The sequence below is a fragment of the Rhincodon typus genome, chromosome 17 (genome assembly GCF_021869965.1).
Source record: "Rhincodon typus isolate 14 chromosome 17, sRhiTyp1.1, whole genome shotgun sequence".
Lineage (NCBI taxonomy): Eukaryota > Metazoa > Chordata > Chondrichthyes > Orectolobiformes > Rhincodontidae > Rhincodon > Rhincodon typus.
The window spans coordinates 24,139,471-24,156,583 of NC_063348.1; the positions used below are offsets into that span (position 1 = coordinate 24,139,471).

The 17,113-nt window shown below is 38.9% G+C and overlaps 1 protein-coding gene across 1 annotated transcript in view; it reads right to left on the bottom strand.

Annotated features, from left to right (window-relative positions):
• LOC109936291 (serine/threonine-protein kinase BRSK2-like) overlaps nucleotides 1–17,113 on the bottom strand; it is an 839,320-nt gene that overhangs the window by 504,827 nt on the left and 317,380 nt on the right. The window contains 1 exon segment of the mRNA XM_048607321.1: nucleotides 15,843–15,937. Coding sequence (XP_048463278.1) covers nucleotides 15,843–15,937 — 95 coding nt within the window.

The window sequence follows — 17,113 nt, forward strand, 5'->3', positions numbered from 1 at the left end:
CTGGCCATCTGCAGAAAGAAACTGAGCTTCTCCAGAAATGAATTACAATATTGCAGGAAGTACAGAGGATCACAATAATTAAAGTCACACGTTACATATCAATGCACTAGGTGCCATAAGCTCTCTCAGATGGGTTATTAAAATTGATATATAAACAGATCATACACAACGAATTCCAACTACATGTACTCACTGTGAACTCATTTGTTTTGGTAGCTCTTTACAATGAATAGCATGCTGAAGGTACAAGAGATAAAGTGAAATAGCTGGCTGAGATGGGCATTTGTAAAGAAAGATAAAGTTGAATCAGAAAGGAATTATAAATATTGTCAAGTATTGGTGATAATGAGCAGTTTGATATATAATCTGAATGTCATCACATTATAAATGACTAAAGTTGTGAGCCCTTAGTGATTTGAGCAGATAGAGAAAAAAAAAATCATGACTAAGCACGTTTAATATTCACATCAGGAATAGTGGTGGTCAAAAGAATATATGGATAATATGCAGCAAAGGTTGTGAAATTTGAAGCAGGCATGTGAATAAAAGTTCAATACCTCAAACCTAACTATTTAATATTTTACAGAAATGGTTAAGGGAAAAAAAAAATGCCTGGTTTGTGCAGTGGTAGAAGTTCTGATCATTCAGATTTACAAAGCAGAAAGTCTGAAGATACCAGTACTCACCAGTATATTGCCCCTGATTAATAAATTACATCTACACCAGCAGCAAGTTTAGACCATTCTCACAATCATACACACAGGGGCCAAGGCCAAACAGCAAGACTGGAAGACAAAAGTAATGAAATTCAATAAACACTTCCACAATTTGTTTTTTTTCTGCACAAATGGTAATTCTGAAAGCTAGTAAACAAACAAACCAACATTCTCCTTTATGATATTCACAATTGGGATAATTATAATTAGAAAATCCCTCCAGTAGGGAAGCCAAGAATATCCCATATTGAAACTTGTTTAAAAATATTGAACAAGTCTCCATGAGGCCTTCTTTGTTAGCAAACTGTCACTGCACTCAAAAGTCAGTGTTAAGTACTTTGAGACATTTCAACAACGTGGTACGGCAAGACACAACTGTTTATGTATTTCTTTCTTTTAAGCATCCAATTAAAGTGTGACATGCGTAGAATGGGTTGTTCGGCAACATCAAGCTCTCCAGGCTTCCCAATGTTTCACTGAGGAGTGTACAAATAAAACAAAAGGAGTGCAATTTCACTTACAGGACCAAGTGAAGAAACAAAAAACAATCAGCAGAAACCACTTCCAGAGAGCAGTACTGTGAGGAAAAACACCACTCGTGGCAAGGTCCTGTGGCATTCACATGGTACTCAGTTCAGACAGTTGGTTGCTTGTCTTGTACACAACATTGATCCCTGTCAAGATCATTCATGCACACAATATAAATCAAGATTAAAACCTTCAAGTTATTTCTGGTCCTTGTGCAATAGCTACCATTAGCCACGTGACATAAATATTCAAAAATTAAATACCTGCACATTCTAAATATATATATACTCTTGAACTTGACAATGGAAAATGGTAGGTTGCAGCTGCAAAATATGATTCAGTCTCTTTCCCTATACATTGCCTGAACTCTAATGGGTTGCCATGGCAACGTTTAGTAGATTCTTAACAATAATCACTCTAGTTTAATTGTATTTGCTGACATTCTCAATTTATTTGAATTGTGCAATTTGGAATTTCTAATCTTTTGTCTAGCAGGGGAGGTTAAAACCAACTACATCTCTCCCGTATTCAAGTAGTTAAAGATTTGAAACTCAAGTTTAAGCACAGCATCTCAAACAGTGAAAAATAATCACACAATAATGCACACCCACAGTCATGGCCTCACAAATAATCAGTGCGAACAAACTGCCAAGAGTAGTAAATCTTCTCTTGGCTGGAATATCTTTCACACAATGACTTGGCTTCCAGACTTTCAATGAAAACGCTACCATGAGAATTGGGTTTCATATTCATAAAATTTGCTTACCTTATTGCTTAAGACATTTTCAAGGATGGAACTGCCTGCTCTAGATACAGTCTGCAAACTGCTGCCTTCCATATAAAAGCACTAAATAAATGCAATCTGTTGTTAAGATAGTAAAGCATTTGCCATCATTCACATCAGTGCCACCAATTAAAATTTAACACTGAGTCACATAAGGTGATATTAGGGTATGTGATGAAAAATTTTGTTGAAGTGGTGAGTTTTAAGGGGCATCTTAAAAAGAGAAAGGGGAGAGGCAGAAAGGTTTAGGAGGGAATTTGAAAGCTTAACATTTAAACAATTGAAGACATGGCCACCAATGGGGAAGAAATTAAAAACTAAGAATGTGCAAGAAGCCAGAATTTAAAAAGCACAGGTATCTCAGAGTGATAAGGCAGAAGGTGGTTACAAATCACACATTTAAAACAATATAAATACCATAAAGGACATCATTTAAGGGGCAATTCAAAATGAGAAAACCTTTGAGATGACACTTCACATCAATGCAGAGCTTGTTACTTTCATATGAAATAACAGATTAGCTTAAAAATAACAGCGTTTGGTTTGATCTATTTTCATCAACCAAAGCCTTTAAACTCAAGAGGAGGGCAAGGTCTTCTGTTCTCATTTTGTTCTGCAAAGTGAAACATATGGTCATTAGAAAGGAAGGTTTCAGTGTTTGTCAGAAATCAGTTCAGAGGCTGCAGCAGTCAAATGATCGTAATTGATATTGTCACATCAAGACAAAAAACGTTCATATTTTATGCAAGGCAGACTTTTTTTTAAGAAAAAGGTATTTCATGGTATATAGGCATCACGGGCAAGGCTAACATTTGTTGCACATCCTTAAGTGTCCTTGAAAATTATGACCTATTGCAATCCATCTAGTATATGAGCATCCACAATGCTGCTAAAAAAGGGATTTCCAGGATTTTGACCCAGTGACTAATCTAAGTTCCAAGTCAGGATGGTACGTAATTTGCAGGGGAACTTGTAGGGGCTCCATGTTTCTATTGACCTTGTCCTTCTAGCTGGTAGGAGGTCACAGATTTCAAAGGAGCTGTTGAAGGAGCTTTAGTGAGTTGCTGCCTCACATCTTGTCTATGATACTATCTCTACGATACACACTGCTGCCACTGTGTGTTGATTGAAGAGGAAGTGAACATTTAAGTTGATGAATGGAGTGCTAATCAAGTGTGCAACTATGTTCTAGTGGTGTCGAGGTGAGAGTATTAGTGGAGTGTAGAATATTTCTTCACATTCCTGATATGTGTATTATTGATGGTGGACAAGCTTTGGGGAATTGGAAGGGGGTTTCTTGCCTCAATCCCCAGCTTCTGACCTGCTCTTGTAGCCACAGGACTTATATTGCTACAACGGCACATTTTATCTGCCCATGGTATCAAAAACCACTGAACTGCTTTGTGACTTTACCCAGAGGGCTAATCATTTGTCTCAATCTTTCAGTTTCTATAGATAGGCTGATCAGTTAGATTCTGCAGGTCACATATCATGTGTGACTCACTGTCATATCCTGAATGCCGAGCTATTCATAATGGTGCTAATGACCAGAAGTGCTAGGTCTCACTATCTCTTCATCAGTTATTTCACACATGCCTATGGATATTGACACAGATAATGATAGTAAGAAGTACGGAACCAAAGAAAGGTTACTGAAGCTTGTTAAGACAAAAGCGGATTCCCCTAATGGGGCTCCGACTAGCAGATTGTAGAAAGTGATGCATGGAAGAAGGTGTTGCTGGAAAAATAGCAAGTGAATACAAATAACACAAACACACAAACTAATTCATTCTGAAACTTGGAAGAAACTGAATAGCAGGGCTCTTGTAAAAACTCTACCATTTCATGAAAAAAAAGTGTCTCTAAGATTTATTACTATGTTCCCACATGCAGTACATTACTTGAGTAATGCAACAAACACAAGGAAAAAAAATACTTGCACCAATAATACCCAATAGAAGGATTTTGTGTGAGAGAAGGATTTTTAGATTCAATAAGGAAGTTAAATTAAAGAAAATATTTTACTTCATTTTCCTGAGCTTCACCCGATCTTTGGAATTTGAAGCCAACAAGTCAAGGATTTCAGTAAAACCTCAAGCCGGATACCATTCTGCATGCCAGTTGGTAGTTTATTTTCAAGATGTGGATCTCTCCAACACTCATCTGCCACTGTGATTTAATTCACCACTATAGATGCAGTGCTTTCAGCAGCTCAAAGCAGGTCAAGCAAAGTTCAATACAAATATGACTGAGGTATTTGAACCACTTTGACACAACCCAGAAATCAAGACGTACTCTTATCTGTAACTGCTCTGAGATGCAATTGAGTTTCGAACCTTAAGGTTCAGTTCATTAAAGTGCTTAGAAAGAACAAGTCATCTAATTGAACAGAATGTGAAATGGCTCATTTTGGCAAAGTGTGGGCCAATGTGCTGCTCTCTTGGTTAGATTTATTTGTGCATGTTTAGGTTTCAAATACTTTTAATGACAAAAAAAGGACATGCAAACTGATTATGACTTAGAAAAGGACAACACAATACCTAGGATCTTGGTGAATAATAGCATGGAGTACACTTCCTAAAGTACATTTAAAGATTGAGAAATAGAAGGAGGTAGTTTGAGAATGAGGGTGAGTTACAGTGGCTAAATACTAAGTTCAAATGAGGTGAAGAAAGAGGGAAAAGAATCAGATTAAAAGATTTACATTTAAAGATTTACTGAAAGACAGAGCCAGAAAATTACAAGTAAAAATTTTCACATCTCATGGAATAATTCGCAACCTGGAATAATGAGACTCCAACTGTTCACTTTCTGGGCAGTCATCATCATTTATCAAACAGGTACTCAACTGTAGAGCAGAGAAGGGAGCCATTTGGCTCATTAAGTTTACTCTAGTTCTTTTGAGCCCCAATTCAGTTAGTTTCACTTGTTGGTGCTTTCTCCAAATCCGTTTCATCAGTTCTCTTCCTTTCATAGTTATCTAATTTCTTGTTGAAGTCTGCTATTGAACCTGTATCCACCACTTATTATCTAGCAGTGCATTCTAAACTTAACCACTAACTACATAAAAGTTTGTCTTTGACATGTCACCTCTATTTCTTTTGCCATCTGCTTTGAATCTACTCTCCTTGGTCATCCATCCTTCAATCATTAGTAATATAGTTTCTCTATTTTGTCCATTTGAACCTGTCAGGATGTTTAATGCCTAAGAAATTTCATCCTTGCCCTCAACAGCATGCATTTATAAAATGCCTTTAACAACATAAAATGACCCAAAGGCACTTTACAAGTTTTATCAAGAAAACAATTTCTGTGATCAAGACATAGCTTCCATTACATTCCTTTCCATGGCAACAGGAAAACCATTACCTCTTTATTAAAGTAGAAACATTGATCAGTCAATTTTGATCCCAACCATGAAAGTCACCATTCAGATCATCTCAGGGCACCCTCCACCAGTACCAGGCTACACATGCCACGTCCACAGATATTGGTATACGCCAACCTCTCCAATCTCTTGTGGCACATCTCCAATCCACTTACAGCATGCTCTGCACTTCAAAGCTGGACCTCTGGGTACAACGACAGCTGTCCTTGCTGCAGCATTACAATGACACTTTGTGCTCAGGGATACCCATCTGGTCATTGGGGCCCATACTAAATCTCTTGGCTGCAAGAGTGCTGTCTTAGTGCTCACTCACATTGGGTTGACCCAGATGGTCAGAGCATCGCTGCCTTGCCTCACCTTGCCCCTCAGCTAACAATGCCAGGTTCGTAGTTCCTCTGTGTTGCCTTGCTGCTTACCACAGACAGAAAGCTAGGACACTTGTTATGGTTATCAGCACTCCTCAGGCCAGGTCAAGGGAGATAGCCTTTGCACAGTAAGTCAAGGGCAGCCTCTGATAAGGGGCTTGGACACAGTCAGCCACTCGTGGTGGTCAAAGTCATGATCCTTTCCTCAGAAGGGATTAGGAGCCAGATGTCAGGCGGCACACTGTCGACTCTTTCTGCCCTTTGTCCCCTGGAATGGGACAGAGATGTGTGCGTGTGGCACAGCTGTTATCTTTGGTTCAGGTGCGGATATCCTGAATAAAGTGAACAGGCAGTGTTACTGGTGGCAGGAGTTGGGGTGGGTGGTAGCAAGTGAGGGAAGATGTTGCAGGCAATAGGGTGGTACAGCATGAGCTGTGGTGTGAGATGGTGACAGAAGCAGAGATAGAGTGAATGTGAGATTTCAGAGAGAAGGTTAGAGCGTTTGCACTAGCAGAGTGGAGGTGGTCACTCACCTACTTCCTCTCTGCTGTACATTCCTCCAGACCACAGACCGCACTGACCTGAGTAGCGACCTCTGGCCAGCTGGCACGGTCTGATGTTGTGACTGCCTCTTCTGGTTCTAAGCAAGATGTCCCACCTCTACAGTACTTCATCTGCCATTACCAGGGCTAGACATCAGAGCTTTGCTGTGCAGCTCTGACCTAATTGTGCTTATCCAGGTATACAATGGCCTTTTAAGGATTGCGCCAGGCATGTCTGGTCAATTCTGGGATACCCTGGCAGTGGTGAGTTGTTCTGGGTGTGGTGAATGGTAGAATGGGGCTATCATTGGATGAAAGGGGTGCCACAGCAGTGGTGCAGGTAGTTAATGAGGTAAATTTGGTTAGCTGTGATAACAGAATGCACTAGGTCTTGTAGCATGAAATCCTCACAAAACTTTACAAAGCCGACAATTTGCCAAAGCAAAACCACAAGATTCGGGCCACGTAGTCTCTTCATGGTATACTCAGTACCTACCGACATTGTATCCAAGTGTAAATACCATGCACTTTCCCCCGTTGTAAAATAATACAAGCATTTCTCAAATCTCAAATACTAAAACACTCAGACAAGGGGGGTCTTTAAAAAGTTTAAAGGGAATGCTACAGACTTGGAAACAGATGTATTAGTGACCACGTGGACGTGAGAGAAAGGTTATCTCAGAGTAGTATCTCAAAAGGTAACACCAAGATTACGAGCAGTCTGATCCAGCCTCAGTTGCCAGGATTTTGTACTTGTGAATTAACAAAAACAGAGGATTCTGCTTTCCAAAATTATAACATTTAAACCAACTCCTATCCTACTGACAGAACATAGATTATATGACTGTCTTGATCAGGATTATTCAAACTTAAATATAAACATAGACTAAGTCCAGCAGCTATTTTTGTGACAGAACTAAGATGATCTTTTAGAATAGAGTTAAACTTTAATTCAACACCGAGTCATTCATTTTAAAAGAGTATGTGGATTACTACAACAGGCAGCATATACTTACATACAGCTAGAATTTAAGGCAGTGTTCATTCTAATTTACATACAATGGCATACTGTAATTACCAGATTATGGCAATTGTCAAGTCCATACAACAATGCTGAATAGCCTGCTGAGTCTGACAATTATGAAAGAGAAATGTATTGATATTGCTAATCAAAAGGTGATACTATCTGCAGTATGTTGACAAATTATTTTCCACTATGTTTCACAGAAAGCAGGCTACAATTATCTGATTAGATTTGGGATTAAACTGGAATGATTAAATTATTGCCTAATAATCAGCATTGTGATTAATAAAAATAACAGGTATGACAACATTATTAGCTTATACACAGACACACGTGCACACTTTTGCTGGGGTACATCATTGCATATCCCAGAACAGGAAATGGTATTCCTTCTTGAAAGGCAGCCTAAGGAATGATTACACTTAAAGTATATTTTACATGTCACCGGACAAAACTGAAAGTTTGAAAATTTTACTTACATTCAGCTTCATTTTCTTATCCGAGCCATTTTCAAATGTTATTTTCCTTGACTGGAACAAGACTGTAGCTTGCAGTACCAAAATCAATCTGATATACTTGATTATAGGATAAAAGGTAAACCTTCCCCAAAGTATACAGTAGAGCACCACTGAGGCAGAGTATCACACAAATCAAAACCAAAGTGAATGATCAGGAAAGTGGCTGCATCTAGATGATTGAAATTAATTTAAATATCCCAAAATACGGGGGTTTGAAGAGGAACGCTGCAGTAGAAAGAGGTGGAGATATGGCTGTATATCTCAGGGACAACTGGGAAGTACAGGGAGTTTAAAGAATAAATTTCAGAAATAAAACTCAATTAAAATTACGAGAATGCGAATGCATCTAAATTTATCATTGGTTATATCGTAGACAATGAAGTTTAAGGCTAGGAAGCAACATGGAGTGCTCAAAACAGCAAAGTTATTTCAGTGTACTTGCATTTTTCAAAGTAATCAATTCAATATAAATTAGCAACCCCAAGTCATTTAGGAGTTGGTAAATGTAATACTTGCCTGCTTCAAGAAAGATTCAAAGTTAGACGACACCACGTTATAGTCCAACAGGTTTATGTAAAATCACAAGCTTTGGGAGCGTTGCCCCTCAGACTGATGACTTCACCTGATGAAGGGGCAACGCTCCCAAAGCTTGTGATTTCAAATAAACCTGTTGGACTATAACCTGGTGTCATCTGACTTCTGGCCTTGTCCACCCCAGTCCAACAGTGGCACCTCCACATCATAGCTGCATGATTCAACAAGGTAGCTCATAAGATGCAGTGTTCATTTGTACTTGGTACAAGTTGTTGTTATAAGATCAGATAGTTTCTTCTCTCATCTGGTCTTGATGTCAGTGGGCAAGGTCACCATTTTTCAACCATCTCTAATCGCCCTTGAGCCATGGTGGTAGAGTTACCTTCTTCCAGATGACGCACACACTTTCACATTGCTGTTAGAGAGTTCCAGGGTTTTGACATAGTGATTGTGAACAGTGATATAGTTCCAAATCAGAGAGTGCAACTTAGAAGGAATTTTCAGGCTTGGTGTGCCCACATGCTTCCAGATGGTAGGGATCACAGGTTTGGTAAGTGTATCGTCTATATGATGCAGACAGTGCTAGCAGTGTCTGCATGTAGTGGCAAGAGTACTGGATGGATACCAAATCTATTGCACTGTTTTCTCATGGAGGGTATCAAGTCTCTTGAGCACTGTTGGCACTGTACTCATCCAGGGAAGTGGAAGTATTCTACTACACTCCTGTCATGTGCCTTCGTGATCAGGAACAGGCTTTGGGGAATTAGGAAGCGAGTTATTCACTGCAGAAATTCCAGCTTCTGATCTGTTCTTATAGTTGCAATGTTTATATGGCTGATCCAATTTCCATTAAGTATACAGAGAAAAACAAAAGCTATTTAAGAGCTATTTTCAGTGAAGTGCACACCCTTTGCAGTAGTGGATAATAGATGTTCTTTCTAACAAAATAAATCAACTCATGTTTCTCCACATCAATATTCATCTGCCACCCGTCCACCCATTCCACCAATAAACCTATGCCTTCTTGAAGATCTAGACTATCAGCCTCAACGTTTATAAAGCCTCAAAGTTCAATGTCATCTGCAAATTTTGCAATTGCACCCTGCACACCAAGATTAAGGTCATTAATATATTGCAAAAAAAGGAAAGCAAGAGTCCAAACGCTGAACCTTGAGGAACTCTACTACAAACTTTTCTCCAGCCTGCAAAACATTCATCAACCATTACTAGATGTTCCCTGTCACTCAGCCAAACTGTCCCTGTTACTCCACAAGCTATAACTTTGCAAAAGTTTGTTGTGCAGTGTGTCAAAAGTTTTTTGACAGTCCACATACACCATATCACAGCACTGCCCTCATTAACCTGGTTACCTGTCCAAAGAAGTCAGGTAAATTAAAGAGGATTTTAACTTTCCTAATCAATTCATGTTTGTTCCTGTGGCTATTAATTTTGGTCCAAACTATTGCTTCTAGAAGTTTTCCATGAGCAAAGTTAAACTGATAGGTCTGTAGTTGCTGCATTTAGGTTTCTTTGAACAGGAATGTAACATTTGCGATTCTACCACAATCATCTCACTTTCCTAAAATCACTGTGGCACGGTAGCTCAGTGGTTAGCACTGCTGCCTCACAGCGCCAGGGACCCGGGTTCGATTCCACTCTCGGGCGACTGGCTGTGTGGAGATTGCGCATTCGCCCAGTGTCTGCATGGGTTTCCTCCGGGTGCTCTGGTTTCCTCCCACAGTCCAAAGATGAGCTTCCTCTTCAACGTTCAGAGGCATGGGATAGCTCAAATAGAGAAACTGACATTGAATTCTCTCCCACCTTGCTGTTATTCAGGACCGTTTGACAGAACATGATGGTAGCATGGCCCTGAGATCTCCTTATCACAAACAGGGACTGTTATCCTCACTTATCTGGTGTTACAACGACAAGCCTGCTGGATTCTGTTGTACCTGGGGCACAGTTCAAACTGGTACCTTTTGGATCAACATCAATTTCATTTCCACAGTGTGATAGACACTTAAATTACTCTGTATGGAGGTCTTTTTCAAGTTAATTGTTTTGAAGTGTCATTTTCACAATTCTAGCTCTCCAACACTCCTTTGAGTCTTTTATGGCACAGTACAGCATAAAAATCATAGAATCATAGGTTAACATTTATCCCATTGTAACTTGCCAGTGCTTTTAAAGTGCAATCCAGTTCATTCCACTCTTTCCCCAGACGTACTGAAAACGGTAATATACATTTTACTTGCTTAAAGCTATCAAATATACTTGTACCAGCACAGAGAGTCTGCAGCAAGAAATACAAAGAAGGCATTATTTGGTTATGCAGTTATAAATTATGGACGTCTCTGGCTATTTCTGTCCCATGTTAGACCTGCAGTTTTTCTCAAAGTTTTTATCCTACACCCTTTTGAAAACTACTATTTGAATGCTCTCTCGATTGTGTTTAAAATCTAATGCTTAACACAACATGCAAACATCAAGTCAAGTTCATACAAATTCCAAACAAAAAGCAATAAATGTGCATTTTCTAATGTTTGATGGGAAATTATAGTCAGAAAACCTCAAATTTTCTGCTAAGCACAGACAATTGTATAATAAAAAGTTACAGCTCCAAATGTGAAATGTTGCAATCTAATGTTGACTTTAAATTTTCTTGCTGACTGTAGCAATGAGATTTAGAACTGCGTGCATTCAGCATGAAATTTGCATTTCCCTTTTGAACACTCTGTCTAACAATTTTTTACATGACACTTATAATACTATTCTGCCTCAAACATTGCATAGAATGACATAACCAAGAAATGGCCATTGATTAGGCTTTTACTGGCAACAGTGAGGGCACTAATTGTGTTATGAAGTTACAATATTTTTTTTGAGGCTTATATTTAGAAGATGGTTGAAACGGATTTGTTTGGAAAGTTGAGTGCTGCCTGGGCTTATTGTTGGAAAAACAATTTGATTTTTTAAAAAAGGTATAACACTTACAGGCAGAGAAAATTAAGCTAAGTAAACCTACAAAGTCCTGCAAATGCTGGGGCTTTTGTGACAAAGAACTCATATGAGTGAGTTTATGGTGCGATTTTTGTTATTATTGACTTCTGTTTGGAAAAATCAGTTAGAGTATAGTTTGCTACATCTGATTTATCCTTTCACAACTTTGAGAAAAACCTTGCGAGGGTTCAGTCTGATAGTTGGAAAAACTGGCATTGTTATTCTCCTGAGAAGCTTCTGGAAGACTTGCTCTCAAGATCACCTGAACAAACTGTTTCTAAAAATATCCCAGTGACAACCACACGTGTCTAATGACACCTGTGTTCCAGGATGACAGACTGAAAGTTAGGGGGTTCTGTAGTCTAGTGGTAGCATCCAAAGCTCTGAGCCAGTAGATCTGGGTCCGAGACCCATGCGAGGACCTATTGGCTATGGAATTGCATTCATAACATTGACAAATAGTTGTGATCAGTCTGATGATCTTCCAGTATGCCTGACTGGTGAATGGGAGTGTCTCCTGATCAGCCATTCTGCAGAAAGCAACAACAAAATACTGCAATATCACATCCACAAGTGTGGATGAACCCACTGGAAGTCCAAGGTCCAAACCTCAGGGAAAGAGTGACTGGGAAAAGTGGCAGACAGTAATTTTCCATCTTCACACCGGTCACCTTTGCAGATCAAACAACACTAATCAGTTGATTCTGTTGGGGAGCATTGACAGCACATTTCAGGTTCCAGGCAGGCATCACCATATTTACTTCGCCCAACTTCCAATAAGCTAAAACTTTAATAGTTTGAACCAGAAGAAAACAGTGTCCATCTTTGGATAGAAACACATGCATAGCCCTTTTCCAACAGACAAAAGCAAAGGAAGTTTATATTAAAAAAAAAGTTTAGAATCCCTTGTCCAACATACAAGTCAGTTCAGCGGATTTTAAAAAGCTTAGCCATCCACTGAATCCCCGAAGTAGTTTGTAAGCTTGACATGCACCACAATGGATTTTACACTCCACGTGGTGTTAAGCCAAAGCCACATGAAACTACTATCTCATTCCACTTTACCACAGATTTAGGTTGGGGCCTGAATTTGATTGGCTTTGAAAGGATGCTAACTTTGTGGCATACAATGTTCAGTTATTCCATTATTTCAGATTTTAAATTACAGTTCAATAACACCTGACAACTTGACTTTCCTCTCCAATGTGGCATGAATGGTGGAAAACTTTCTGCTAGGGACTGTATAGACCATTAATCCTAAAGACAACCCAATAGGTCCAGAAGGTTACTTTGTAATCATTACTAATAATTGGAGACAAATCCAGATACAGATTAGCTTCTTCAAATGTTATCAGAAATTGTATTAAACTCATGAAAAATTATAGATCTCAGGAAGAGAATCCTAATTAATTTATAAAAGTCATGGTTCACTGCAAGGATCTAATATTCAACAGCAAAAGTAAAACAGCACAGTGCATTCCCCATCAAGGAAGTTTAATGTAATAACATCGTTGAGGGGCTTGAATAATATAAGTATCAATGTAGTGTTAACACCAGCAGATCATGGTCATCACTGAGCCCCAAATTAGAATATTGTCTTATAAATGATTTCACTGAAACACCTCTGTTTCAACACATCTATAAAGAGCCATGATTTTATCTTAATGTTCGAATCATTACAGTATCATTTTGTTTCAAAGATCAAAATGGCATCACATCAAAAGGGACAAGATTCTGTGACACAACTTGTACTTTGAAACGTGATCAAATTTATGGTACAAAGCCTCCATTGTGGTTAGTGGGCATTATTTACTGGTCATTGTTTTGAATGGTTAGTTGCTTCTATGAATTGGATCTGATTTCCCATAGTCCAAAGGTACAAATACAAATACATTCAGTTTTGATGAAATATGGGGCTAACTTAATTTTCTAATTGCTAGTGGTTAAAAGAGATGACGTATTCAAGATAAAACTGTCTGATATTTAGCAACACTGGGAAAAGAATGCTAAGACCGCTAACAAAGTTGGGCAGCACAAGAGGCGGTCACACCTTTATTAACTGTGGAAGACAGCTTATGGTTTGGTACAATTGGGAGATCGGCCCTGAAATCTGGCAGCACTAGAGCTAGGATGGTGGATCTAAGGAGTGTGAAGGAAACTTGAGAAAGTAATGCCAATGAGAAGCTACCAGAAATTTATTAAATGATGAGGTAACAGCACTGAGTTACAGAAAAGGAGGTCAATGAAAAATTTATGGCTATTATTTCTTCAGCAATTGAAATAGCTAAAGTCTAAAATGAGGATTAAGAAAGTTACAGCATGTTTAATGTAAATGAAATCAATAATTTGTGATAACACCACTACAGTCAATATTGAGCTAAAGTACAGATATTTGGAATGGTTAAAGAAGTGGAAATTTTTTTTAAAAACGTGAATGCAGAAGTAGAAGGCAGTTCAACAGCAGAAGATGCATCTGAAAATACTAGGGTGAAAAGGAATACAGGGGAATGCACAGAATCAGAAGTCTGAATCAGAGGAATGAAGACTTTAAAGAGTGGGGTTAGAGGGCTGGAGGAGTGGCAAAGATAGGGTAGGGGTTACACCATAAGAAGAAAGTTCTGACACATATACTTGTTTAACCCCTCCCAACTAGCTAGAGTTTTTTCTTGCTTCTATTTTGGCAATTATCCATGCTTTTTCTTCCATACTGAACCTGGAAGTGGTCAGGAAATATAATGCCAAGGTAAAGTATACCCATACTTCAGCTATGTGCCCAGAATACTCAACTTTAAGCCCCATGAATGCACAAAAATATTAAAGCTCCTCACAAGTATGGTAATCTAAAAGACAGCTGCTATACAAACCAAACATCTAACAGCAGATAAATCTGATTCAGAATCTGTCCTCCTCATTCACTTCCAGAACTTGAAATATGGAGTTCCCACAGCTAGTGGGATAAATTCTGAATTCAATGCAGCGAAGCATTTTCTGTTTGTAAGTATATAACAAAATATAGTTAAATGAGCATATAGGATCAGAAGACAAACAAATCAAAATGGAGCACAGAACATTCATAAAAACTGTTTTTCCTCCAAAATACAGATTATTCTTCACAACATTTCCAAATCGAACGGTCCAAGCATCAAATCAGTGTTGTTAATTGTAAAGAAGTTATTTCAACTTTAATGAGGTAACTTTAAAAAAAGTTAGATTACTGTTACTAGCAAATGCTCTCAACCACACAGATCTTTTACTGTGTAAAATTGGTATCGTATTAGTGATTAGCAGAACTAAACTGCTGGTGTGTGTGACTGCACTGACAACAGGGCTAACAATGTATGCTGGAAATAAAGCTTTCCTAGCCTGTTGGAGAAAGAGGCATAAAATGGGATTAGGGTAGATAGCTTCAGTTGAAGAATCAGAGCCGGCACAGGTGTGAGGACTAAGTGGCCTCCCTCTGTGCTGTACATTTGTGTGTCTTAATGAATGTCACGGGATTATGCTGCAATATCAATCACATGAGAAGCTTAGTGCTCAGGTGAAAACTGATCATATCCAGTTAGAACATTCTTGTTACTGCTTCCTACTTTAATCTATCCTAAAATGCTGCTAACATCTGAATAAAGTCCCTTCACTGCTAAATTGTTTCGAAGCTATTCCACAGTAATGTTAAAGTGTTTGCCTCCTTTCATTTTGTTCCAGCTGTGAATGATGATGAAAGAGAAACCCATTAATAAACAGCAGAGAGATCATGGTCACATGGTACAACTAGAATAGAACAATAGCAAAACACTGACAATGTCCTAATATTACGTATAACATTTGTGGAAACTGTTTATAAAGCAGATTTTCAGTAGCAGGCAACACTGTTTATATCAGATCTGCCCTGATTTAATTAGCTCTTCAGAGCTCCCTCGCAACTATGCACTTCAAACTGGGTTGTTTCCACCTGAGTTTTAATTTCACAAATTATATGTCAGAACATTCGTCAGTAAAAGAAACCTCTTACACACTTTCTGCTGTTGATCAGGCTACCGGCATGCACATGCAAGGTGTGAAAACTAAACAATGTGAATTTGCACAAGCTCTCTTCAGCAAGTAGTTTGCCCTGTACAAATTTCCTAATATACTGAGACTAAAAAGCCATGCACTAAAGCAAACTTGAGGCACTGCACATGAAGTACCACATCAGCAAAACTCAAAAACACTTCATAATTGAATTCAGCTCATTGCACTGTACCCATTGGATTCAAATTTACATTCTATTTCCCTACAAGATTAATAATATATTTAATTCCATGGTGTCTCTGCAATAATTATGGAATATACAGTTACAGTACGAGTTGTGGCCATTATTTGTTTATAATTAATTTCATTCATCATATTAAGGATTGCCTTAAAATGGAGGGGAACTTAATTGAAGGCCTCCCATTAGGACATTACCTTCATTAGCACCGACTCACTGAGCTTCTCCCTGTTGACAATCTTTATTGCGACCTTTTGACATGTTACACAGTGGACTCCAAGCTTCACCAATCCTATTGTTAAAAAAAAGAGAAACAACTAATTAAAGAACTATTTAAGAACCATTTCACCATCAGCATTTACAAAGTCCAGCAGCAAAACATACTCATAAATGCAATTACTAGCTACTATATATTTTAGAAAGAGCTTTATTAGGATCCAAGTATCAAACCTTTCAGAGCTGTTGCAATAGCTTCGCAGAACAGAGTTCATGGATGTTTGTATTACATTTGGGGAAGATGCTAGCAAAGTTTAAAATATTGTCATCCCTAAATCAGTTAAGGGAAACATTGGACAGAATTTTATCATTTTTCATTAAATTTGTTTTGTTGACAGAGATTCATTGGTGCCCAGTCCATCATGGCCCCAGGGTCACTTTTTATACGCAACCTTCCACTCTTCACCTTATTAATTTTGAGAGTGGGCTCTTCAGCACCTTTCTCAGGGAATCTCTCACACAGTCAGATAGGTGGAAGTGCTCACTGCTGCTGCAGCATATCAGTGTTCATGTTGCCAGCACCATATTTGGTGCACACCATTTCTGAAGCTGCAAGTCAGGAGCTGGTTCTTATTACAAGAGCTAACCATCATTACTGAGGATATGGCCCAAAGGGAAGCTCATGCTTTGCTTCGCGGAAAGTGACATGGGAAGTGTTGGGGGACAGGGTCAGAGAGAGAGAAGTGTCCTTCTTTCTCCTGCAGACTGCCACAGGAGTCTACACGGCCGAGATACAAATCATAGTGCAGGTCACTGCTGTGTCCTGGATGAAGCCAGATGTTTAACAGTGCAGAAAGGTGGTCAATGATCTTCTGCATTGCACAAGAATTAGCCCTTTGACTTTGGTGGCATCCCCTAACTGAATGTAGTTCCGCTTCACCCCACTGAAGATTGCTCCCATTTGACCTTCACACATAACCAATTGCTTAAAGCACATGCAGCGTGTTGGCCACATAAACTGCTGGCACATGTTGCAGGTGTAAGGTTGACATAACACTGTGCTGGACAGTGACATACCCACCCCCTTTACTCTTCAGTGCTTCCTACCATGAACAACTGCCTGCGACTCCCTCTGGGCTAAAAAAGCAACGTAAGCTACGAAGGCTGACAGCCTGTGACTGAGTACTAAATACTCTGCGCAGCGAGAAAATCACATATAGGGTTAACAATCCTGAGGAGTTCCTTCCGACAG